General features: G+C 47.8%; 2 protein-coding genes across 6 annotated transcripts; one reads left to right on the forward strand and one right to left on the reverse strand.

Annotated features, from left to right (window-relative positions):
* creb5a (cAMP responsive element binding protein 5a) lies at nt 1–17901 on the reverse strand. 5 transcript variants are annotated; one of them, XM_029845608.1, is made up of 12 exons: nt 11642–12144; nt 10715–10890; nt 9663–9729; nt 9294–9387; nt 7836–7945; nt 7024–7232; nt 4709–4835; nt 1890–2231; nt 1540–1806; nt 1357–1465; nt 1227–1272; nt 1–689 (listed from the first exon to the last, which is right to left on the reverse strand). In XM_029845608.1, exons 3-12 carry the CDS (start codon nt 9714–9716, stop codon nt 572–574), a joined length of 1476 nt encoding a protein of 491 aa, XP_029701468.1. In that variant the 5' UTR covers nt 9717–9729; nt 10715–10890; nt 11642–12144; the 3' UTR covers nt 1–571. The 5 variants fall into 5 exon arrangements, with proteins under 5 accessions (XP_029701468.1, XP_029701467.1, XP_029701470.1 ...); XM_029845607.1 differs by lacking the exons at nt 10715–10890; nt 11642–12144 and adding an exon at nt 17879–17901; XM_029845610.1 differs by lacking the exon at nt 10715–10890 and having other exon boundaries at nt 12105–12147.
* jazf1a (JAZF zinc finger 1a) lies at nt 15409–25552 on the forward strand. The gene is made up of 5 exons (XM_003969050.3): nt 15409–15710; nt 20300–20372; nt 20999–21195; nt 22144–22313; nt 22803–25552. The coding sequence occupies exons 1-5, from the start codon at nt 15596–15598 to the stop codon at nt 22977–22979; spliced, it is 732 nt and encodes a 243-aa protein (XP_003969099.1). The 5' UTR covers nt 15409–15595; the 3' UTR covers nt 22980–25552.
* The last annotated feature ends 1004 nt before the right edge of the window (nt 25553–26556 follow it).

Consider the following 26556-nt stretch of genomic DNA (forward strand, 5'->3'; position numbering starts at 1 on the left):
AGCTGCTCAGAAGAGAAGGCAAGGTGTGAATTTAAATGTGCATAGTAAGAAGATATAAAACTTATACGTAAGCTTTTTTTTTTATAATTAGTGCAAGATATACGAGCAAAAAAAAAAAAGAAAATGTATGATAATTGTTTTGTGCATAGTCATTGGGTGGCAGGCAAATGTGCTGCGAACTGCAATGAACAGGAACAGATCATTCTAGAGTAAACACAAGATCCAGTTGCCTTGTAACCCTCAACTTTTTCAGCAGGCATCCATACCTTCTTTTTTTTTGCTTTGCATTAATTATGGATGACCGTTGCATGATTCTCTTGTCCTCTTCAACCATAAATAATGCTAGTATTGAAAAATACTGTACCTCAGGTTTCACATTGAATACATTTACCCAGATTTTTACCTATAATGTAAAGATATATGGATCCACCGCTAAATAAAAAAATGAAAAATGAGAGAGACGCTTTAGTGACCTTCAGAAAGGTCATTCAGGCTCAGGATTCAGACCCCTCCCCAGGCCGCAGACCACCCACCCTTTCTCTACGGTGTGGGTCAGCGGCCAGGCTGGGGATCATGACCAGTGTTGCCCCTTGATGTTGAGGAGGTGGAAATGCTGTTGTGTTGGATGGCATGCAACTGAGACCCAGCACCTACATGGGTGGGACTTCCTCCTGGGCTCAGCCCTGCAGCTGGACACAGAGACAGCTGTCAATCAAAGTCTGTCATCCTGTTTACTGTCTGTACTATGTGACAGGGGGGCGGGGCTAGGCTGTATGCGTGCCCTTGCAAAAACAAAAAGGACAAAAAAGGAACAAAAAAGCAAAACAAAGCAACAATGGTGGCTCAAATTAAAAGAAAATATCTCTTTTATTAAAATTCCAAATAAAAAGACATCAACAGACAAAGACAAATGGTTAAAACAATGGCAGCTTCGGAGAAAGCCGCGATGTGCTTGATTTTATGTGACATTCCAGATTAATTTGGGGGAAATTTCCAATTTTAGCCTGCTAAATTGCAGGATGGGCATGCAGCAACTGCAAAGAAATATATCGTACTCCCATCACAGTCTGGTTCATAAAATATGTGTGAATATAATACAAATAAATGGAAATTGAAGAGTGCGGTGCTTTCCCCTGATTGGCTCTCCACATTGATAAAAGTGCATGTACCATAATCAGAAACAATTGGATTAAAAGTTTTCACTTTTTAAGTGCTATTTCGCTCACCAGACGCTTGCACGGTCCTCTTTGTGGTGGGCCGGTTTGTAATAGTCTGTCATGGTAGAGGGGCAACACTGATGCCAAAGCTGGTGCGAGTGCTAGAGGTGGGGATTCTGGGTAGGAAGTTTTTACTCACTGGGGTACACCTGTGTGTCTCTCTGACGTGCAGTAACAGGACAGTCTTTGTGGGTGAGCAGAATCTGTTTGAGTTGGCCCACTTCAGTTCTCAGTGCTGTCACTTCATTCTGCAAACACACAGAAAGACTGAGTATCTATGAGTTTGGTTCAGCCTGTGGCTGTCAGACGGATGGTGTGTCACCTGTAGCTGCAGGTTTGTGTGCGTCAGTTCCTCGGCTTTCCTCTCCAGCGACGACACCCAAAGTTTCCTCTTCTGCCTGCAGCGGGTGGCTGCCGCACGGTTGCGTTCCAGGAACTTCTGCCTCCGCTCATCGGGGTCCTGCTCTACTATCCTCCTGCGGCGCCCTACGCCTCCCACTGCAGCGCTGTTGCAGCTCCCACTTGCTTGCACTGCATGCTGGGAGTTTCCTGGGTGCAGGGGGTGAATCTGGTGCTTCACCGGTGACAGCTGGTGAACAAAACAGGGTTGTGAAATGTAATTTCACGGTGACTGGATGCAGAAAGAAGCGGCAGAACTGTTTGAAATCGTACCTGCGGCGGAACAGGAGGTGAGCTCTGGCGCAGGTGAGGAGGAGGAGATCGGTGAACCTGAGTGTGTGGGACACCTATCGACTGGTGAAGCTGGCGGCTGTGGGCGCCTCCCAGTTGTTGTGGTGGGGTGTGAACTTGCTGCTGGTAGAAGTTTGGAGCTGGAAACTGCGAATGCTGCTGCTGGTGGTGGTGATGGGGAGGCCGCTGCTGGGACTGTAGCAGGGGCGCAGAATGGCGTAGGGCCATTGTGTCCATGACGTGACCTACGGACTTCACGGGGTTGTTGATGACCATCCCTGGGTGGTGCTGATGAAAATGGTGGCCCACCGTCTGATTGGATCTCTAGGTGTTGGGACAAAAGAGTATGTTCATAAAATATCTATGTCGTACGTATGGGGACACAAAGATGTCACAGAAATGTTAATTCCATTTGTTTTATAATCCAATATGTCCAGATAGGATATGTAACAGCTTGTTATATGAAATTACACAGCATTATTAAAGGTGTTTTGAGCGGAGACACTTAATACTGTGTTCTCCTGCAAATAATTTATTATTAAAATCCTATCCTGCTACTGTTCCAGTGTTTGCATATTTGCATTCTAAGCAGGCTCTCCCATGTCTATTATATAATTAATATTATTATTAAAAGAGCCTTCACATAAGTGAACCCCCACCCAACAATATTGGACTTGACGCCTCGTGATCTGAGCTGATGTCGTTCACACAAGCTGGGACATCACAAAGAAGAACGTCGCCCAAAATTAAAGAGACAATCGAGCCGCTACAACCTACTCGTGGATAAATTTGCAGAAATAAAAGCTACCGATCGCAGCTTGATGTTTTTATGGCCCGCCGTCGTATCAACTGACTAAACAGACTATAGGAGCTAAATTAAACCTCATCTCACCTTTCTCATACTCTCAGCAGAGCAGAGGGTGAGGTCATATTTAGAGCATGACATCAACACTCCACCTTGAACCGCCACTGCCCCCCCCCACCCAGCAAAATTGCTATCTGCTCCCTGTTACACAATATTTCTTTAAGAGGAGTAACATTTCCCCCCCCCTTCTCTAACCTTCAACCATTCAAGAACGAGAAAAAAAAAAGGGCTGCACATTTAGCCGGTGCCAAGTATGAGGTCACTGAGCTGCCTGTGCCAGCTTTACCAGCCAGCGAGGCTGCCACTCAAGCACACACGCAACACATGCGCAGCCACACACACACACACGCTGAACGGGCCATGGGTGTTTCAGCTCTGTTTACTGTATAGAACCGCCCTGACACTGGGGCCTGTGATTACATCATAGATCTCCTAAGACCGGATGACACACCACTTTGATATTTCAGTCTGGAGGGATCAGTGAATGAAGACACAGAACTGTACATGAAACGCTGATCCGCGTGTCAAACGTTTACTTTTCCACTGCGGCTCAGTGTGGAGTTACCGCTCGGTGCTGTCAAGTTAACACAGTTGCTGCGGCGGTCGCAGGGCCGGGGTCCTGTTTCACAGCCTGCTGGTGCAAAACAGGAAACTCGGTGAGACGAAACGGCAATAAATTAGAAGAACTTTGAGTTACGGAAGTGTGTCTTTGGACAACAGAGGCTGGCGGGTTCAGATTTTAGACTGCAATCCACGCAGAAACTTGAAGCCACTTTTCATTCGCCACTCTATTCCCTCATGGGTGTGTTTGTCTGCGTGTGTGTGTCTGTGTGTGCAAGGTGATTTCACAGTTTTCCCTGTGAAGTTGCTTTTGATAGCACACAGACGTTTAAAAATGCATGCTACAGGCACCTAGGAGGGACAAAATGCAAAATTTACAAGGGGGGAGATTGAGAGCATGTTGACAAAAGGAAAATAAAACAACCAAGGAAGAGGAGAAAGCTTGTAGGGTTTGACCTGTGTGTGTACTCTTGGGTGTGCTTCATAGTGAGGACCACAGCAAGAATCTAGTGAGGACATTTTGGCTGGTCCTCACGACCACAAACGTCTGTTTGAGAATTCAGAATTGGTTTTAAGGTTGACTTGTGGTAGTACTGAGGTTAGGGTTGAGGTTAGGGCCTAGGGGATGGATTAAGTCCTCACAAAGATAGTAGTACAATTGTGACTGTGTGTGTCAGTGGTGGAAAATAACAATATCAGTTAAAAAAAATAAAAGAACAGTATTAGTATTTTAGTTTGTAGTCAGATGAGAAGAGTTTGATTTTTTAACTGATTTTTTCTTAGCTCAAGATTTATGGTGACGTTGGCCTTTGACCTCCAGGTTTATCTTTGATATTCATTTACCTTTTGAGGAAATCATTAAGGTATTCTTCCTATTCATTATACATACATGGACATAAGTTCAGACTTGATCCCAAATGAACTTGTGCACCGCATTAGAAACACTTTTAAAGTCTATTATTTAAAAATGAATACATTGTCATGGTCACCAGAGGTCTGTCCGTATCTCAGAAGTGGATCTGCGGGGGGAGGCGGGTGTGAGCAGGACCTGCTGTACCCATGAATAAAGCCATCTGCTTTTTTCGCTCAGGAAGAGAGAGAAAAGTAACCTCTGGACCGCACAACAAAAAGCTTCGGCATATACGTTGACTGTGCCTCAACTTTAAAGAGTCCCATGCCAGGTCAGACCCATTTGAGGTGTGGCCGGTCCTGATTAATTCATCTGCAACAGCAAAGTGAATTCTTCTGTCGGCCATGAATATTTCTAAACCAAAGTTCTCCACCAAGCTGGTCGCTATATGCGCACCTATAAATCATGAATGCAGATGTCTTGGAGCAAACGCGCGTGTGTAAGTCACTGCCCTCCCATACTTACGACCATGTGTTGAGCAGATGCCCCTTGCATGGCGGGGTCTGGCAGGGTGCCTGGTAAGGAGGCCGGTAGCGGTTGTCTGTGTCTGTTCTGCATGTGGAGGAGGGAGGATAGCGACCCGGGAACTGGCCTGCGGTGAGAGAAGGGGAGAGAAGGGGGAGTCATGCCACAGAGCCTTCCACAGTTTCGCCGATCCCAGTTTGGAGAAAAGCGGATTAAACCTGCCAGGTTTAATGGCAGGTGGAGTTGGGACAGTGATACGGCGAGTCATATGCAAGGGTTCCTGAAAGGGTTTTTACAGGGGAAAAAACCCTTGTTTTGTTTCTGAAACAACAGGGCTGTTTTTAGAAAGGGTTGTTTTCATTCCCACAACCTTTCCATCTCCATTACCCTCAGGTGGACGAGGTCCATCACACTATGGAGACGACTGAGAGAACCCAGTGAACCTGCCTGTATTTGGTAGAAAACCCTGGCTACGCACAGGAAAACCCATCACCAGCCACCCCATTGTGGGGCGGATTCACAAAATAACACAAAAATGTTTAAAGATCCACATTTGTGCATTTTGAAAACCCCATGTAAGCCTCCTTTGTTTCCCTGTGGGTGTGAATGAATTTCTCCAGTCGGGACTGGTTAGGTTCCACACTGCCAGATACGTGGACATGACTGCCACATGTGGTCGCTCCACCTAAATTTCATACGCTGCTCCACCCTCTGTTTTGAGATTCTGGCTGACTTCTTCATCGTCGTTAATTCATCTTGGCTATGCGTACCGTGGAAATGTTGTTAGCGCTGGTCGTTATAACGACTTTTTCACTCTGTTGTCTTTGAGGGGAACGTTTCTTGAGTCTTTCGGACCTTAGAGGCCCTTTGCTTTTTTAAATTGAAGTATTATATTACATGTGGGGACAGTTTCCCTGAACCTGTTAATGACGGCATTGGTCATTCTAATGATTTGCAAATCATTTTTATTATTTCCTTAACATAATTTGTGGAGAGGATTTGGCAATGTTTTTCTTGGTGCTGACAGCCGCCTGGATAAAATAACATGTTGATGGATCCATGACCATTTGTGTTGTAAAAAAAGGAGGGGGATGGATAAAGGGAGAACTGAGGTTATCTTGGTGTGGAGAAAGGAAGGATTCCAGGATTTCAGGTCTGGAATCCTTAAATGTGGACACATAAGACCAAAACTATGTGCATCACACCGCAAGAAGTAAATAACAAAATATGCCAAGATCCGAGAAAAAAAAGATGGATAAATGATTTTACTGAATTAGGAAAAAGAAGAAACAGCGCCTTTGTATGCGAGCGAAAAAGTACAAACAAGGGAGGTTTTGGTTTGGGGTGAAGCAATGACAATGGAAGCTCTGAGGAGATAGAAGCAAAAAATAAACAAGAAAGGGAAAAAAGGGACAGCTAGAAAGAGCAGGGAAGAAGCTCGGGGATCGCAGTTGGAGTCGTGGAGACCTGGGGTGCCATGTGCTGACCTAACCGGCCTGGCTCCTGGCCAACCCGACGGACCTCGAGATGATGTCATCGCCGGTGACATCGCCGCCGAATCCGGGGTACGCGGCCTGGTTAACGCGCAGCAAAGTTCAGACAAACCAAAACAGCGTTTCCCAACGTAACCACAACAGTTGTGACGGGCCGAGAGCCAGACACCCAGACAGCAGGTTGCTATGGAAACCCAGCACCAAACACGAGGAGAAACAGTCGGACATCCTATCCGCAGTTGGTTTAGTAACGCTCGGTTGTTTCGTTGACCAACGTCAGCTGACATTGATTTCCTGAACTATAATCAGCTGTCCGTTTCGTCCCCCCCCCCACCTATCCTGTCCTCTCCAGTCTGGTCTGGTCCAGATGTTTAGCACTAATTATACCAGTGACTCGCCTCTGGTGCCTTGATTCATCTAATTGACATCAGACACGTTAAGACGTTCCTGGTTGTCTACGAGGTCTAAAGCGATGAAGCGTCTGAGGGACGGGAAGCCTTCTGTTTATGTGATGGCAACCAGGTGACCCGGAGGTGGAACGCAGAAACCAGGCAGTGAGTGGCAATCTTGGTTTGCGTGACAATTTCCTCCTGGTTCTCAGCCATACTTCCTGTCTGTCTGCGATGCCCACTCTCTTTTACAGTCATAAAAATGCCATATGTCATGAAACTGCATCATTTATGAGAACTATGGAGAGTAAAATCAAGAGTGTTTCCACTGCACATAAAACAGTCCGGAAGATGCTAAAATATGAGGACTTTGCGTGGACACATTTGCAGTGATGGCGATTGTGCGCCGTATACGCTGGGTGTTTACACTCACCCTGAGTGTGTGAGCGTGGAAGAAGTCTGGGTGACGACCAGCCTCTCCAGGGAGGAGGAGAGAACATGCTGCGGGTTGTGGCTGCAGCTTGGGCCCATCATGCTGCCGTGGCTCTGCGGATGCTGCAGGGGAAGCGTGTGGGGATGGTGCAGCTGCGGCTGTGGGTGCGCGTGCTGGGTCATACAGGACCGCCCGTTATGGGAGAGAATCTGGGGGTGAGAGGGGTGAGACGCTGGCATTTTTGCAGGGTAGCTGTAGTTTGAGAGGTTAGCTGTTGGAGCCGCTTGAGCACCAAAAAAACCAAAACATACAAATAATATGAGTCTCTTTAGAGTGTTTTAAGGGGCTCCTTCTTCATACATACAGCAGTCATTCACAATTACACTATGAGGACAAAAGTGTCAGTGAGCAAGGGTATACAAGCGTAATACCTGGCTGGTGCAGGATGTGCACATAATCATATCAATAACACAACAGAGTTGTCTCCCTCAGCATAGACGCTAACACTACACCGTCTCCTCTGTGCACCTCTTTGAAGGGACGAACGTCCGCAGCAGGTCATGGAACGCTCGGAAAAGTGGGGCGTAAAACAATGATCTATCATCCGGTTTATAAAAGCAATAAAAAGGGAAAACATCCAATGAATTGATTGTTTAGGTAAGGGTTTGGGCATCTAATCTGATTGGGTCTGACTGCTTCATCTTTTCCTTGTAATGCTCTGTGTTGGTCACTTAACATGGGAAGAGAGCGTAAATAGCAACTTCTTCCTGGATCTCCGTAACTCGGTTCTCCGGTTCTTTAGAAAGATATACCTCTTTGTTCTTTTCCTCCTCCTGCTCTTGCAGAAACTCTTCCTCGATCTCTTTAAACAGGCCGACCTCCTCGCAGTTCTGCAAAAATCGGGTTGGAGTCGGAGTCTGATCTGTGAGAGGAACAGCCAAAAGCACACAAGAATGGCGTCAACGGCTGCAGCAGTCTCTCCCGATTTGTGACATTTGCTTCTCCTCCTCCTCGCCGATGCACCAGCTGCCGCTCTTTGTGGTATCATTAGTCTGTCTGACGGAGCCGCCTAAATATGCGGGGTCAAATGTCAGCGGGGGTCTGTGTTTTGACGTGAGGTTTCCTGCAGGAGGCGTGACGGACTGCAGGACGCGGGGGGGAAAGCGCAGAGGAGTGGACACGAGAGGTTCTGAGTCTCGCTGCTGTTTACATACAGACGGGCTGATGTAGCCATGGTGACAGGTTGTGCCACGCGATCGGGTGCATAAGCTGGTTAGTGCTGCAGCGATTTTGCACGTCAGGGTTTGATTTTTTTTCCATTTAAAGGTGTTTATTTTGTCTTCATCTTTTTGTCAATTCTATTTTGTTCCTTCTACAGCAGAGTTCTGATTTTCTGTGCTATTGATATTTTTACATTATAAAATATTCTAATTTCTGGATGAATTTATTTTTTTGCATGGAAATATTTAAATGTTTGATAATAAACTAGATTTTGGATCTGAAAGTTTTACTCTGAAGCCTGTTTCCATAGTCCACATACATGAAAGAATGAAGATCAGGTGCTGACTGTGGTATAATTTGGACATTTCGGGCGTTAATAAATATTGTATAGTGAATCTGAGTAGCAGTGGGGAGAATAGAGTCGATACCTGATTCTTTTCCATGTGACTGAGCTTCAAGGCCGTCGCTGCAGTCACAGGAAAGAACAAAACAGCTAAAAAAAACAGCATTTCCTGCAAAAATCAGCAAGAATAATAAGTGATGAAACACAAATTAATTCAAGCTAATGTTACCTCAGCTACCACTAGGTGAAACATGGAGTCGGGGGTAAAAATAACAATTCTATAGTTGGTTTATGTAGATTTTATCCTCTTCTAAAGAAAGGAAATTTAAGGACGCTGAATTTGACACGAGTATCGCAAACCTCGTCTTTATGGTTTTTTTTTCTAAAACTGCACTTTAATCCCCAACTTCCACACAGTGGAAAAAATGTAGAAATTCTGACATTAACTCAAACTCAAATAGATTCCCAAATATTCCTCTTGCCTTGACTTGTTCCAGCATGCTCCAAATTTTCCCAAATAAGAGGAAGCCTCAAAGTCATTCCATCGTGAAAGAATATCATATTTGAGTATGAGGTGCCGAGGCGCAGTGCAGATGAACATTACATAATCAGACACACACATCGCATTTTCCCTGACTTTGCACTTTAGCTTGAGAGGTAATTTTTTCAAGCACTGATCCTGGAGAGACAGCCTTGGTGGTCTTACCTGTAAAGGCTGCGTTGGTCTTGATGGAGGAGAACTTGAGGGTCATCTCATGCTTGTGTCTGTGGATGAGCAGATGCTCCTCTGACTGGAAGCGCTGAGCAATAAAAGATGACCAACACAAAAGGTTCTCATCAAAACAGAATCTGTCAAATCTGCAGTTTTATAGTGTAAATTTGGATTTTTGTGCTTATACACAATAAGTACAGCCTTTGTGTTAATCCTTTAAGTATGATAAAGCCTATTACTCTCAGCCTGAACCATATTGTGCCCCCCAACATGATTAATGACCTAATCTCAGAATTATAATCAAATATTTCCCTGTGGAGCTGTGAAAAGGCAGGGCTAACCCTGCCCCGTATCCAAACTAACCTGGGAGCAGCCGGGAGCGCTGCACACATAAGGCCGGTCCTGCTTGTCATTCATGTCATTGGCAAACCTGGAGAGAGAAGACAAAAGCGCATTAACCCGGGCCGCCTTCTCTCGCCGCACGTGGATCCGAGGCGTCGCTGGGAGGCCGCGACTGCGCAGGGGCTTCATTCAGCGGGAGGCCTTTTCACTCTGCCCTGGATTTTCAATCACACAGAGACAATGGCGCCGGGTGAATCGCACCGAGCAAGTACGATCCGGCCATCCTCCTGTTACCCTGCCGTTATTGTGGAAGCCATGCGTAATAATAGCAAAGATGATGGATGTTCCACCCTGAGACACGACATTATCTCGGGGAAAACGATCCGTTCGGTGCCAGCAGGAACAAAACTCCCTTGCCTTTCCACCGGCTTTATTAGGGGAAGTATAATAAAAGCCCTGTTTCTGCGTTGGGACCGATTATGGCTCGTAAAAATCTAAACAACGGGAGGACATGAAGGTCTTCCAGCATCCGATTTTGCTGAGGACCCCGGAACATTAAGTGCGATTGTTTCAGCGTGCAAATACAGGCTTCCATTAAGATCAGCTGGGCCTTAAGAGGATACGCGCTTTTTTTTACTCACAGCATAAAAATAAAGTCGTCAGGGGCAAAAAAATATCAGCATAATAGGACGCATTGACTGCTGACTCAGGCTGGTCCCATGCATGCTGCTCTTCAGGAGGCAGGGGACTGATGTGAAAAGCTTACTCACCAGTGAGAGCAGCAACACATAGGATGTTTTGTGACCGGTTAGATTCAGAATCGAGCTCGTTGCCTTGTTTTAAACCACCGTTTATAACACCCGATCATTGACTTCAGATCAATGGCTCGAATGTATAAAACTGTGTGAGTAACAGCGTCAGCAAAGAGATATTTAGGTCGAGAAAAGCCTGATCTCACCTCTGCACAGAGAGGCATGTGGTTTATTAATTAAACACTGGTATCAGATTGGTAACCCGACACCAAAAGCCCAGGAATTGTATCGGGCTGACCAAATCAGACGGTGCGTCCTTACTTTTCAGCTGCCTTTGACCTCGAAACAAGCGAGATAGCTCCATTGATGGGGACGCCTCATAGGTGGAGACGATGGCGACGAGGGGGGAGCGGGACTCTTCACCCTCCGGGCGCACACGCGCTCGAAAACTTTGGGCTCGCGTGACGGAAAGCACAGGGAAGACAGCAAAGTGGGTCCTGATGTTATGGGAAAGAGTGAGAGCAAGGAGAGAGAGGGCAACAGTGGGCTAAGAAGTGGAAAGTATGTGTGTGTGCGTGTGTGTGTGTGTGTGTGTTGTGGGAAGGGGAGGGGAGAGGGTGCAAGTAGTGACATTAAGGTGATGGAGGGAAATGTAAAGAGAGGGAGAGAGAGGGAAAGGAGGAAGATAATAAATGGAAGAGGGAAGGAATGAGGGTGGGAAGCAGCGGCGGGAGGGCTGAGCTGCAGGCCTGACAGGTTTGAACCTGCCCCCCCCCCCCCCCCCCCGAGTTTCCAACCCAACAAGAAGAGGTGACTTCATAGGTGTTTGTGCATCTGTTTGCGCGCTCCAAAGCAGAAGGCGGTCATTTTCACGCACTCTTTTGCAGCAGACGCACGAGGTCGGCGGGAATCACGTGATATAATATTTTCATAGAAACGGGCACATGGATTAGGATTTGAGGAGTATTATCAACCGGCCTCCCTTGACACACACCCCCCCCCCCCCCCCCTCCTTTTCATTCAGAGGATTTGAAAATGAGCAGACTCAGCACTTTAAAAAAAAAAGTGTCAGTGAAAATGACGTCATTTTTTAATACACAAATCCATCAACGGACCAGACAACATGCTGCCAATCCAAGACGGATTGACCCCCCCCCCCCCTCCTTTCTATCATGGGAATAACGCTTCATTATCTGTAGTGTGGTTTTTTGTTTTTTTTTTAAAGTTTGTTTTGAAAAAGTTACTTACAGTTTTTTTTAAAGGTCCCGTTTTTGGATAGATGGTTGTCAACAACGCGAAAGCGCCCGTTCAGCATCACTGCGCGAATCCTCCGTCACGGCGGCCGCTCGGAGCCGGCATGCGGCTCAAAAACATGCCGGTGCTCATCCTTCCCGGTCTCTGCCCCCCCCTTCCCCGCCCCGCTCCGTATAGGAACCTGCTCAGCTCATAAACACAGCTGTATGGGAGAGTGCTGTCACACACACACACCCCCCTCCTCCCCGGACAGACTCCCAAACCCGGCCGCCTGATGATGAGCGTTCGCCGGGCAACGCTGTCCACAAAACTCCTCTCGTCAACTTTCCTCCAGTCGCGCTAAAATGGTCCGATAAAGTTTCAGGACGAGTGCGGCAGATGCGGCTAGAGTCGGGAAGAGCGGCCCGGTGCGGGAGTTAAAGCTTTTTGTGAATGAAAGTGAACAGCGGAGGCTTACCTACAAGTGGAGAGAGACAAGAAGCGCTCCGCAGAGGAACCACGTTGGACTGGAGCGCGATTACAATACGATCTATTTACAGAAGCATTACATCACCCTCCCGGTGACGTCACGTGGGATTCCTGAACTTCTAAATCATTGCGGTCCCGTACGGAGAGAAAGATTGAGAGGAGACGAGGGGGGCGGGGACATGACACCGGCCGGCGGGGGGACGGGCCGGACCTGGACCGGGCGGCCGAGCCAAGGCAGACACACCGCCAACAACGTGACGGGACACGGGGCAGACCGGGTGGGTGGAAGAAACTTTTTCCCCCCGCGACCACCAGCACCTTCCCACTTTCGCTGTCTGACGTCCCGACGTCTGCCGCGCGTCCATACGCGGGGAAATGTGCAATTATTGACGGCAAAGTTCCGTTTTTAAAAACTTTTTGCCCCGTCACGATGTAATTAATACGCTTCGAACGTGATCAGCGTATCACTTAGGAGAAACAATTAGTGACGTATGTTACAGTACAGCAGTAATACTGCCTGCATAGTTATTTATATTTAAACGTCCTACCTAAATGAATACATAAATCTTAGATTTAACACCTGTGTCTTACCACTTATTATGATTTATATTTAAAATGTACTGTAGCTTTTACCAGTGGCCACTTTAGCTTGGCACTAAACACAAGTGGAATATAAGTATAGAAATACAAATTTAGAAAAACATTCATTTTGGAAACATAGAAATAATGTTCAAACGGTAAAAATACGTATAACCCATATATCCCTGTGGTCAGGCAAGCAGACAACAGAAAGGCAAACTGAGAAATGGATTACGTTTGACATCTGTTTAAAAGATTCATAAATATGAAGATATTTGCCAAGCTGGACCGGGGGTGACACCACTTATCAGGCAGAGGTGGAGCCGGCATTGTTACGTCTGCAGCCGATCTGCTGAGTGTTTGCTATGATGTCACCAGTCATGGAAATCCACCCAGACATGAGTTTTCACATCTTGGCCAGAGAGTTGATTTCGTGTTTCTGCAGTTAAGCAACACAGGTTTACAGAAGGATTAGCGGTTTCGTGTCGAGAGACATCGACGACTGAGATTTTAACTATTTACATACGTGCGGTTGAAAGAAATAAGGATGATGTCAAAGAAGACAAATCATCTGCAGGGCTGTAATTTGATCAAACACTTGGCGTGATGTAATTAGCTCGCTTTGGCCGTACAAAGTGGAGGGCCCTTGGTTCACATGTGCACTAACCCAGGGCATGGAGTATACATCAGCGCCATGTTTGGTCAGGCTTTCCGGCAAACGCTGGAATAAGGTTTTGTTGTGGCCGAGGAGCAAAAACAGACCCAGCCCTACTGACTCATCACCCACCAATCGCCGACAGTATGCAAATGCTAGGGCTCATGGCAACCGGCAGAAACAGGAAGTTGTGATGATGTCACTCTGTGTTTTGAGCTCTTCCCCCGTGTGCGGATTGAATCACTTGAGTTTTTGTATTCGGCCAAGATAAGGGATGTTTGAGAGCTTGCTGCTTAGTCACACTCTGAGCGTATGACGACAGCGTGGAAGACTCCGGCTGGTGCCCCGGGGGCAGACAATGCTACTGAGATTACCTCTACGGGGCGTCTTCGCCTCGGGCCAGGCTGGCCGCTCTAGGGCGCTTGCAATTTTTTCCCCCTAAAAATACACCATATTAGGTCAAAGGTCAACCAGGAACGCTGAGGTCAGGCTTCAGCGAGGACCTCCCTGCTGCCCCCCCCCCTCCCTACCTCATCAACTACTTAAAAAGTAACTGAAAACAGATACTTTAAGCAGTACCCAAGCATGCAAGTTACTCTGCTTATGTAACGAGACGGTCGGAGATAAGTCTAATTCTGCCCGTCACATGCAGTTCCAGACCGCTGGGGCGTGTTGCAAATACATGCACGGGTGTTGTGTCCTCACACTGCTGTGGACTGTCCATGAGCGACCAAAAAGACGTCGTGCGGAAGATGCGGCACAAAACCAGTCGGCGGCTCTCAAGATGGCGGCCCGCAAACGCTCTGCGTCCTCATTTCCCTCTTGTATCTCGCGACACATGCTACCAATTTTAATTTACGCAATTTTTGGACCTGCGTCACTGTCACAGTTTGGAGACAGTGCGCATGCATGTGTGTAATGACTGCATATGTGGCACGTGTCTGCGTGTGAGGGGGAACATCTGTTCTGTGCTGATGAAGTCACCGAGGTTCTATACTGTACATGTGCGAGTCAGAATGTGACAGTGATGTCATGCTTGCGCCAGCGTACACGTCTGTAAAGGCTCCTCTTCGATTCGGTAAGCCAGAGTGTGTTTAATGTCTCGCGCGCGCGCGTGTGTGTCTGTGTCCCAGGGACTTAAAGCTATTTGGCGAATTCGCCGGCCAGTAGTTTACGACAGGCCATTTTAACGCTCGATTAACAGGTCCAGCGCAGGCCAGACGGGCCTGGTTAACGAACCTTGGGGATTTGAGGACATTCTCCTCTCTCTCTGGGAGCCACACACACACACACACACACACACACACACACACACACACACACACACACACACACACAATCATTATAACAGGGCAACATCAGGTTGGTTTAGGTTAGACGCTGTTGAGGGTGAAGCTGTTCCAATCCTGTGAAATAATCTCAGCCCAAGAAATAATAATAAACTATTTACTGTATTCTTGCACCTTTTTGGCCGGGTTGGAGTCCAATACTCGTGCCTGCTGGAGGTGCTTTGGATCACAAGGTGTACCCATGCACCAGCAACCAGTGCTGCTCATTTCAAAGGCTGAGAGAAAAGCCACTGATGCAGCAAATGTGCAGCTCACCAGTGCTTTATTTTGGGGCTAATACACATTCAAAAGCCCAGATGCTCCTCCACACCACCCACTGACCTGTTAATTCATAACCTATTTTGAAACATTTATCATTACAAATTAATAACATGCATGTCAAATACTACAATCATCATACCAAAGAGTATAGCGCTACAAATGTTTGATTATTAACATGTAACCAAATAAAAACACACATATACACACACACACACACACACACACACACACACACACACACACAAAAGTTGCTGAATGATAAGCTCAGTTTGTTAAAAAAATAAATTATAAAATTTGGATTGTTTTTTTTTTTAAATGGACTTTTAGTTTGAGTATGTAGTTTTGCCTCAGGACGTCTATAAAATCTCAGTCGGGGCTTCAGGGGCCACAATACCTACAGGTATTCAGGTTGTGACGTAGGCGACCACCAGGCAGCCGGAGTCCGTCCCCACCCCCACCGTCCCGCCCGCTCCCCAGCTGCGTCCGCCGCTGTCCTGTCTGGCTGCCCCGGTGTCTGCTCCGCCGCTCAGCGCTCAGCGGCGCTCCCACCCCCGTGAACCCGAAGACACTGCCTCCTCCTCCGGTACCTCCCCGGCTCCCGCTTCTTCACCCGGTGGATGCACCAGCGCCGAAAGCATGACGGGCATCGCCGCCGCTTCTTTCTTCTCCAATTCCTGCAGGTTCGGCGGCTGCGGTCTCCAGTTCGAGTCCCTCGCCGAGCTCATCGTCCACATCGAGGACAATCACATCGGTGAGTCGGGCCAGCTGGGGCGCCAGGCAGCTAGCAGCGCTTAGCTAGCATTAGCTTGTTAGCCGAGCGCACGGAAGCTCGGATCTGCATTCCGCTATTCCTGCCTCTCCCTCTGCGTCGAGGCTCGGCTCTCTGCGCGGTACCCGTCGACACGACTCCAGTTCAACCGGAAAACACCTCCCGTGGATGAAACGCGCAACCCGTTCGGTTTACCCTGCATTTATTCGGGTACCTTTGCAGACTTGACCGAGGCCCCCGCAGGTCTCATAGGTGTTACTAGCATTGCGCGCAGGCAGCGGTTTCCCTGCTAATATCAGACAGGAGCCCGTGTTTACGGTTCGAGGCCCGATGCGGGGCAGCGGCTGCTCATCGTTGCGTATTGGGCTGCCGACACGTCTGTCGCTTTGGCACCTCCATTCTCAAGCTGTGGCAGACGCTGGGAAAGGTGATTCTCACGTCTTCCACACGCACGGGCTTCAACTTGTTGCGCCCGTTATCGGACTTTTATCCGACTCTAAACTCTGGTGGCCGATCACATGCAAGATAACGGTCAGCCACTCGTGATTGACAGATAAAACGCAGAGTCTGGTGGTGCGAGTAGATGCGTTCACCACCGTGGGTCCTGGGAAATGCTTGGTAAAGTCATTATTACTCCCATCGTTGAGGAAATATGGTGTATTGCTTAGACTATGGAAGTATCTCACTTTCACTCCAACCAACGTTGTTTGCGTTAAAGCTTTTTCATTATCTTGCTCAGTTAGATCCAGGTTGACGTCATGATTTTTGCGTCATGATTTTTCAATATCTGTCATCACAAATCTGATTGTATACCCATAGATGTCTATATTATTCTGATTAGCATGCTAATCACAGTGTCATTTCCCTGTAGGAGCAAGACATTAATCTGAATATTGCAGGTCCCCCTCCAGTGTCGCATACTACAGGAGCCCAGACTGGACAAAAGCCTCTAATCCCCTACGCAGACCTCAGGGACCGTGGACGCCGCAGTCGTTAACGAAGTTGATGTGCGGTCGTCATCGGTTGTCACGTGTGCCCATCCTCAGGAGGCTGCTTGAGCCGAGCAAGGCGGTGGGGGCGAGGGAGGGTAGAGCGGATGCTTCATTGAGCCCAGTCTCCATGGCAACTGACGTTCTCAATAGGCGCTGTGGGGGGGTTAGTATATTGGCCGAGTTATTGCACACCTGCTGTCTCACCAACAAAGAGGGCTGCAGAGAGTTCAGCTGTGGCGCGGACCCTGGAGGTCTGATGTCATATCTGGACCTTTAGCGTTTTAGTCTGTGTGATACGACCGTAGATAAACCTAAAGATGTTTGGATTGTCTCGAAGGCTGTGGTGTTTGTTTGAGAATGAATCTGATGAGAATGCATGAATGCAGCTTGCATTTTCAGCCACGCTTCCCAGACCCATCGCATACGCATATATATGCATAAATAGATGCTCCAGCTGGCTCTTTGACCTTTGACCTGAACCATTAGCTCTCGCGATGGCGTGGATTAATGGCTCCTCCCTCTGCTCACTTCTGCAGGTCGCCATCATCTACAACGCATGCGGCCCAATCAATATCACTCACAGATCGCAAGCCACGGGGGTAAAAGTGACAGATGGAGGGGGATCAAGTGAGAGTGGTGGTGGGTTCAGCTTTGACCCTTTGTTGAAGGTTAGAGGGGCGTGTGGTCTATCAAAAGATAAGCAAAATCGATCAGCCGACCCCGGGGAGCTGTCTGAGGCTTTGTGGCTGCGCCTTGTACTACAGATTAGAGAAATCAGGATTAATCCAAGTAATCCAAACACAAGTTTGTGTTATCAGACCTAAAACCTGACAAATCGGCTAGAATCAATGTTGTAGTCTCTGCCGCCCTCTAGTGGCGATGCGTTGTATGTACAGACTAGCTCACGACATTCCTTTTTTTTTTTTTTAAGTTGACGTAAACAGTTTATGAAAGCATAGAGATCACTCTCGCGATAGAAATGAGGTAATATGTGGGATCCAGCCGGTGATATTATCTAAGAAGTGCAAGGATATGACCCTCCAAAGATCCAAGGAGATTCCAGATAAGTGCGGAAGCAAATGAGTTCACTGACCTGTGTTTATTTGGCTGTTGATGGACTGTTTGTGTGCAAAGGAATGCACTGATGTCTCTTTTTACCTGTGCATGCTCGTACCTGCTTGCACCTCATTGAAGGGTGAGGGTGAGGGGTGGTAGAGAGTCAATGCAAGAGGCTGGAAAGAGAGAGAGAGAGAGAGATACTGTAAACAGCTGTGTTGTAAATATGAAGGCAGAATAATTTTGTATCTTTCACCAGATTTAAAAGATGGCCAGTGTTTTTACTTTACCCGCGCAGTTTTTAAAATGCATCTTTAAATTTTTTATTATTAATCAATTGCTCGTCAATTCTTTTATCATCAGAATAACTCAGTAATTACCCCCATTATTACCCAGCCTAGTTCATTAGGACAAGAGGCAGCTGCCAGACCCTTTCCTGGTCCACGTTTAGAGGTGTAACACAGGAAGGGGGACTTTGTCCGTGCACGTGAGAGTGTGCGTTCACCATACTTCCCAAATGACCTGTCAGGGTGTAGCGGAGCAATTAGTGGACTGGCATCCCGAAGTGGAAACTGCCGTCCCTGTATTTTCACACTCCACGTCCACCCATGGTCACACAGTTCGTCCTGAGGAAGCCATAGGACTCCAGCACCCCACCAAGAACTTGGGAAGTGTAATTACAGAGGAGTTTGTCTCACCCCCCCTCTCTTTCTCCCTCTCCTCCCCCCTGCTTCTTTTTTTTTTTGCCCCCATCCGGTTGCCTGCTGCTTGAGAAGCATGTTAAAATGGCCTCTGTGGCTTAATTAGCAGTCTGCAAAACAAGCCGTGCATTCCTGCCCTGGCGTCAACACACATACACACACACACCAGACACACGTAGGCCTGTCCACATGTGCGCATACATGTGGTGGCGTTTATCCACGCAGTGCACGTTCAGCAGGGGGCAGCAGAGCACCGCTGGCGGAAGACGGAGTTCTGCCGGGGCAAATGTAGTGGCTGTTGATTGGTTGCAGCGTTTCATGACAGGAATTCGAGTTAGGGAGATATTTATAGACTGCAGGGACATTGTGGTTGAAAAAACAGATGCACGGCCATGTGGACGGAGAGCCCGCTCACATGTCACTGGATGGCAGAATCAGTTAGAAACGCCAAAACTCTGTGATCAGCAGTTGGTTAACTTCCTGCCCTGCTAGTTGAGCAGAGGTTGTAAAGCCGGTGTCCATTTACTGCGTCTCTCTCTCTCTGTGCACCTGGGTAACACCCCTCCTCTGTTTTCTGCACACACTCCCAAACACGCATTTATGTGTGGTCTTTAATCAGAACTGGGGACATCGCAAAGCGAACTGGCCTTTTCTGCACATTTCTCTCAAACGTCCGAATACGGGAAGGAGTGGGACCTCTCGCCGCTGCTACAGACTAGGAAACTCCAGCAAGATTGAAAGAGACTTCAAACCACCTCAGTGCTTGATATAAATAGCCATGTTCTCCACATTGTTTTTGATTCCATTCAAAAAAGGCTTTGCAGGACGAAGCTACAAGTGCATGAGGGTTGCTGATGCTGTATTCTATATATGGGTGATTAAGGCCAGTGTGTGTGTGTGTGTGTGTGCGTGCAGAGCTCTGGTTTCTCATCTCAGCAGCAGGCAGCATTATTAAGACGGAGCCATAAAAGACCTCCGCTGTGGACCACCTCAGACTTGTGTGTTTTTGTGTGTTTATGCATGCGTGCCCCTGACACCCGCCACCACCCCCACCTCCAGTAGTTCTGCATCCTCGACAGGCAGCAGCGGCACCAGCATTTCCACCAGGGCCCTCGGTGCGTTCGTCGCCCTTCTTGGCGGGAAGCTGGCATTCTTTTTTCCTAGAACCGGGAGGTGTGGAAAACCCCGGCGCAACGAGACGAGCCAACGTTTGGATCCGAGTTTAAAACCATCTGTTAACCGTTAGGTGAAGCACCGCCGTTCCTTCCCCCGCCGAGCGCTTGATGGCACTGCTACTTCGCCCTCCCGCCGCGCAGACAAGCACACGTGCCCCCGTTTTCCAGTGGCTGGAGGATTGGACTTTGAAGCTCCGCTCCCCTCGGGCAGGGGAAGTAGCCCACTGTAGTTTGATTGACTGGCCAAATCAGCTGGAAAAAGGGTGCGTGTGTCTGCAGTGTACATTCATCACACCCGCCGAGCTTCTCACTCACTGTCTTCCAAATCTCTTCTCCGCCGCGTTCGGACCCTGATAATTAACGGTCCTGGCGTTTCTCTGGGTGTCTCAGTAAATTACAGACGGCGTTGGCGCTGGAGCGATAATGCCCCACTTATGAAAGCATCCCAAATCTCTCCGTCGGCGCTTGTACATTATCCAGCAACACAGAGAGCTCAGTGTGAGAAACGCGCCGCAATCTGTCACCAAGTCTGGTGAGACGATGACAAGAAGAATAGACACTCGCGTCCGGTCCGGACTGAGGGCTAATTCACGCCGTAGCCAACAGCAATTAATTTCGTTGTCTCTCCCTTTTTTCTTCCCCTTCAGACACGGATCCGAGGGTCCTGGAGAAGCAGGAGCAACAGCAGCCCACTTATCTGGCCCTGAGTTACATCAATAGGTAGGCGCCCAGATCTCGACCTCTCCACAGGGGGCAGCATTGCTCCACCGGAGCATCCAGCCCGTGGACGGGCCCAAGCTACTGACGGCTTCCCCGCTGACAGAACAGTGACTCATCTGCAGGCTAGCCTCCAAAAACCGCGCAAAGACAATCGGGCTGGTCTCCGTGCGCCGCCAGCGGGGCGGCCAAAGACGCCATTAAAGGATTACAACGCGCATTTGTTTTGGTGCGGCGTACCAGTGTGTCACATCCCGCTGACGGGAAAGTTAAATCAGAGAAGGCTGAGAAAGATGAGGATGAAGCAGAGAGAGACGGAGAGAAGTCGTGTGTTTGTTTACAGCGGTGATTGTGAGAAGTGGGTTTTAAATGCCCCTGTGTTTTCAGGAAGCTGTATCAAAAAGAGCCGTTATTAAATGAGTTAAACCCCAAATGGCCCTGCCAGGGCCTGGGGTAATGTCCTCAGACAGCAGTTGTGGGTTTTAATATTTCAAAAATGTTATTTAAAAGTCGTAAACTGCGGTTAAAAGACCGGAGAATAACAGAATTATCCTTTTGGTGGCTGTTTAGTGGGAAAATGGTTTAAATGGTGATAAACAAGGTCAGATTGGGACGTTTTGTGTCGTCAGGTTCATGACGGACGCGGCGCGGCGCGAACAGGAAACCATGAAGAAGAAGGCCACGCCCAAGTTGTCCCTGTCCATCACCGGTGGGGTCTCGAGGAACAGCACGGCCACGCCCCCTCGCCACACCAGCGGTAACCTGACGCCACCCGTCACGCCCCCGATCACCCCCTCATCCTCTTTCCGCAGCAGCACACCCACAGGTAGGACAGGTGTGAGTGGGGAAAAAATGAGAAGGAAACGGTTTCGTTAATGGGGGGTTACACAGACGGAGGCCGTTAACCGGAGGCCTTGGCGGTTTTCGCCAGGAGGAGCGTCAGTCATCAAATTGAAACTGCCCGAACGCAGCCGAGAAGGCAAAAAAGCAAATAACAGAGTTGAAGCTAGCGTGTATTTTTCAATTTTCCAAGAAAATGATTTAAAGAGTGCGATGTGGGCCGGGTGCGGGTTGTTTGCCTCGGTGGCCCCCGCGGTGAGCAGACCAGTCAACACTCTGCTAATTACATAGCAGCTGTCGTGCTGCGTGTTAGCATGGGGCCGTGTGTTGCACAGCCAAGAAGCAGATGTCCAATTCCAGCCCAAACGGCTCCGAATGGAACACGCACAAACACACACATGCGCGAGCACGCGCCCCCTTTTGCCATGTGCCAGGGTGCCATCCATTTCCTCATGCTGAGCTGCAGCATTTCCTGTGCAGTGGGGGTGGAGGTGTGGGGGCGATCAGTAAGCCCTTATATGTGTGTGTGTGATCTTGAGCATGTCAGTAATGTGGTATGTGTGTGTGTGTGTGTGGGTGGAAAATGTTCTGCACTTAGCAAAGCACTTTTTTTTCCAGGCTGAGCAATGGGGATCACTCCCACTTAATGATCTCCTTCTCTGTGCCAACTCCTGCCTTTAGACTCACACAAACACACACACACACACACACAAAGCACCCCTGCTGTTGTGTGTGAGCAGTGCCTTCAGTGACACATGGGCTGGTAATGAATTAAAAGCAGAATGCAACAGAATTAAACTATTAATAAAGTCACATCGCATTTATCTTGGGTGAATTCCCATGCCGTGCTGCGCTATGGGGTATGTCCTAATCTGTATTTCATCGGGGATAACTAGCATATTTCTTCTTCTGCGTGTCTCCACTGTGCCCCCAGGCAGCGAGTATGACGAGGAGGAGGTAGACTACGAGGAGTCGGACAGCGATGAATCGTGGACCACTGAAAGTGCCATCAGCTCCGAGTCCATCCTCAGCTCCATGTGCATGAACGGGGGCGAGGAGAAGCCGTTCGCCTGTCCCGTCCCCGGCTGCAAGAAGAGATACAAGGTAGAGTCCGGGGGGCCCGTCTCTCCAGAGTCACACTGGCGTCGTTGTCCTGGTATCACATGCCTGGACGTCGTGGTTTTTTGGTTTTTTTAAATGACCCAACTCTGTGATAACTCTGTGAGGCATATAATTGTATATTTGTTTTGGTCGAATTAATCAGAGCCGAGAACAAAAAACCTCATTCAGCCTCTTTTCTCTCCGACTCCTGTTTTTCAAATCATCCGCAGACCAAAACAGCAGCGTAGGATAAAGCTATATTTGTTGTGGAGTTGGTCACATGTCTGTGATTTGGTGGAGGTGGTAATGATGAGGAATAGTGGTCGATGTAAATATTTGAAGAATGTAGACGACGGAATCCAGCAGCCTTAATCACAAAGGGCCTGGTCTTCCCTCTTTCCCCACCTCCTCCTTTTCTGGGCGTTTTTATCATATATATTTGGGACACGATTGTGGTTCAGCAGCGATGTGTGACGCCTCTGCTCTCCTCAGAATGTTAACGGCATCAAGTACCACGCCAAAAATGGCCACCGCACGCAGATCCGCGTGAGGAAACCCTTCAAGTGCCGCTGTGGGAAGAGCTACAAGACCTCGCAGGGCCTGAGACACCACACCATCAACTTCCACCCGCCCGTCTCCACCGAGATCCTGCGCAAGATCCAGGGCTAGAGCCGTGCCAACAGACCCCCCCCCCTATCACGACTTTGCTCACCTTCAAGGTCATACTCCCGGATCACGTGCATGCATTTAAGCCGCTTCCCTGCATTTTTTTTGTCACTCTTTTATGCGTTATACAATTATTTTTACCCACTTTTTGGAGCAAAAAAGTATCTTTGTAGTATTTTTAATGTTGAACATTTGCACATTTGTATCTATCGTATTCTATCACAATCCTTTTTTTTTTTTTTACTACTATTATTTGACGTACATAAGGTGCTACCTGTAGAAAAAGACAAAAAAGAAATGAGAAAAGACACCATCTAGCAAGTGCCCCTGTGAGCGCTGATCTGAGCTCAATGGTTGCAACACTCCCTTTCTGCCAGTTTGAGTTGGCTGACCTCAGATCTGTAGCCTTCACGGTTATCACCCGGGGCAACGGTTAACTTATATGCTAAATAGATATATAATCAGATATGTACATAATATATAAAGGTATTCAGGTACATATACATTGTGTAACTTTATTTTCAAGCTTTATTTTATATATTTGTGTCAGTCTTTTTTTAATGTTACTCCATTCCATATTCACCGAGGTGGCCAGCTTTGTGACCTCACCGGTCAAACGGCCGGCCGGCTTTCGTCTCCTCGCCAAGGGCCGAGAGATTAGGAGCCGATGCGCCTTTGACGTTCATGTAGCGCGGATCAAGAAGGGACCTCGAGGGCGTTGGCGCCAGCATATCCATATTTCCGACGCGTCGGCGGAGCGGACCGGCATCTCACCGGGTACGCGTCACATCGGCAAAATCGGCTTGGTGGTTTTTTTTTTTTTTAGTCACCGTGATTGTTGCCAATAGCTCTCCACTGCCAAACGTTGACCATGTCATGTGCCTGACGAGGGGGGAGGGGGAGGGGGGGGTGTAGTAACGGCGTCTCCGACTGATTTCCTTTCCGAATCGTGCGCGTGGGTAGATGTAACTCACAGGAATGTACTCGTGCATGCTTTCTATTGTCGTACCGAGAGAAGCTACATGTCAGTGAAGAGGAGTGATTAGCATTTGAAAGAGATTACTGTCTACGGCCTGTCATTGGTGTTGTAGAGAAGAGCATTCCAGTTCCTTGTGTGCGTGTGAAAATGTGTGTGCGCTTGTTCTCTTCTGTACCTGGATTCGTGTTACTGTGTTCCGTGTTTCTGTGCCGAGATCTGTTGCGTTTTCTTTGCAAGGCCGCCGGTTTGGTCTCCTGCCGCAGCTGCCGTCGACCTGCTGCTCCACCGACCAAGGTTTTCGTCTTTATTGCCTCTCGGAAAAAAGAAAGAAAGCGAGGAGCGGCACCGCGTGCCGAGGCACACTGATTCGTTATCATCACAAAGCGTTTTTTTTCTTGTTGTGCGTGTGTTTTATTCTGCAAACGGCTCGCAGCACGAGCCTTTTCTCCCTGTTGATTTGATGGTTCAGCGACCTCTGACGTGCACACGCCCTCCTGTTCTGAGCTGCTGTTGAGTCAGCAACTGGTTTCTGTTAGTACGTTGTGTTTACAATACTGACAGAACTTCCTCTGAAACGGACACGTATTAGCCCCCATTTAATATACTTTTAAAATAACTGCTGGTCTGTATTGTAGTTACACTGCCTTTAAAGGGACGGTTCACCCCAAAATCAATCATACATACTTCTTACTTGTTGCAACGTGCACAGTTTTTGTCTCACTTTGTAGTGAGAAGAGTTGCACAGTGTCGGAATATCAGTTTTGAGAGGGATTCTCTTAAATATGCAGGAAATAGACCCAATGGTTTGACAGCACGCAATCACAACTTAAAGCCCGATCATGATGTAGAAAATACAGTATTTTAACAGCTTCCGCTCATATCTGACGTCAAAGTATTGACCTGTATTGGTCTTAAGGAAAAGTGTTCATTCAGATTCAAAATTCACAAAAACGCTTCTAATTTGAGGCGAGCCGTCCTTAAATAGAACACGCTACCTTAAGGAAGCAACACAAACATCCCGAGAGGCCTCTCGCCAATGAGACGTCCTCGCTAATATCGGGATCAGTTTCAAAGGGCGTCCGCGGAGCAGCGCGGACGAAGATAAATGTTCCGCGCACACGATGGGGACGCTTAATGCAGGGGACGTTTTTGAGAGTGGGATCAAGAGCAGAGACGGGGCCGACAGGGACAGAGACTGAGAGTCTCCCGCCGGGATCTCTGTCAAACACTCGTAAAATCACCGTCACTTCACGGACAGTGCTGTTGCCATGACGACGGCTTGAACTCCAACGCAGTGTTATGCATATGGGAGAGGAGCAGGGGGGGTATTGTGTGCAGGAGGAGGGGCGAGGGTTGGGTTTCAACATACAGTACTGTGTACAGTGAATGTATTGTAAAGTGTGTCGTCAAGTGCTTTTAAATTATATTTTCGTATGTAAAACGGAGACCGACGTTTCCTTTTTCTATGGAGGGACAACAGGTTCTGAGCAGAGAAACTTGTAAATGATGTCAAAACTGTCTTTCTATATAAAAGAGAAGCTGCTTAAATGTAAACAGGAAAACTACTTTTAAAAAACAGAAAAATAAAACTATCAACGGATGGATTTGCATCATTTTCTCCCCCCCCCCCCCCAAAAAAAAGACAATACAAGGTTGTTTTTATTCATAAAGCTCTTTTTCCATCTGCCATCTTTGACATTCTCACATGAAAAGCATCGGACGGGACGCACACACAAACTCTACATTTGCTTATGGATATCGGGCATGTGCAATTTTTCCAAAAGCCTGAACGCCGTCAGCTTTGGTGACAGGAAACAGACCGAATACAGCGGACGCACACAGATGACGCTCACAGACGATGCCGACCACCGCAAGGAGGATTTTTTTTCATACCATTTTTCGAACGTGGAAGTACATATCTAACATGTCCTGCAGTCTCCTGGCGCAGAAACATCATGGGTCCTCCGTTTTTGTCGCCACTAAAACATGAAGGAAGTATTGACGGTGGAGGAGAAGGGGCACGATGTTGACTCCACGACTTATTTACAGTACATTCAGAATAAAGCCTTGTTTAGTGCAGATACATTAGAATGTAGTGCTGTTTTTGTTCGTCCGAGCAGAACTACCACCTGTACAATCATACAGCGGTCTGCGAGGTCATTTCTCATTTCATTAAAGAAAAAAAAACCAAACTCGCAGACATGGCGTACTCTCTTCTCAAATTGCATCCACGCACACACAGACACGCACGCGCATTCTCATCTCCTCTGTCTTTCCCGGCTCTTTGAACGTCTTGGCTGCCTTATTCCAAGTTAATCCTACTCATAAAGAAGTTTTAAGTGCAGTTAAAGTACAGGGACATAAACCTTACAAAATAACCCCCACCCCTCCACGCCATGTTGTGCAACACAAAAGAATCATGCATTACCAATGGTGCTTTAGTCATTTGAAGCTGAAAATTAAAAACCCTTAAATACTTTAAATCTGCCCTAATTAATAAACATTCTCTGGTTCCTTTCAATACTGCACTACATTCTTTCTCATCTTCAAGATCACCAAAAAAAGTGCTCATGATTGTATATTAAGACGACTTAACCGACC

This window comes from Takifugu rubripes, chromosome 12, assembly GCF_901000725.2.
Source record: "Takifugu rubripes chromosome 12, fTakRub1.2, whole genome shotgun sequence".
In the NCBI taxonomy this organism is placed as follows: domain Eukaryota; kingdom Metazoa; phylum Chordata; class Actinopteri; order Tetraodontiformes; family Tetraodontidae; genus Takifugu; species Takifugu rubripes.

Coding starts and splice junctions, on each gene's coding strand:
- creb5a (XM_029845607.1), bottom strand. Junction 7,233..7,835: donor AGGAGGAAAAGAACAAAGAG/GTATATCTTTCT, acceptor TCTCACCCCCAG/ATTCTCTCCCATAACGGGCG. Junction 4,836..7,023: donor TCCACGCTCACACACTCAGG/GTGAGTGTAAAC, acceptor CTCTCACCGCAG/GCCAGTTCCCGGGTCGCTAT.
- jazf1a (XM_003969050.3), top strand. CDS start 15,596: ATGACGGGCATCGCCGCCGCTTCTTTCTTCTCCAATTCCTGCAGGTTC. Junction 21,196..22,143: donor CCGCAGCAGCACACCCACAG/GTAGGACAGGTG, acceptor CTGTGCCCCCAG/GCAGCGAGTATGACGAGGAG. Junction 22,314..22,802: donor GCTGCAAGAAGAGATACAAG/GTAGAGTCCGGG, acceptor TGCTCTCCTCAG/AATGTTAACGGCATCAAGTA.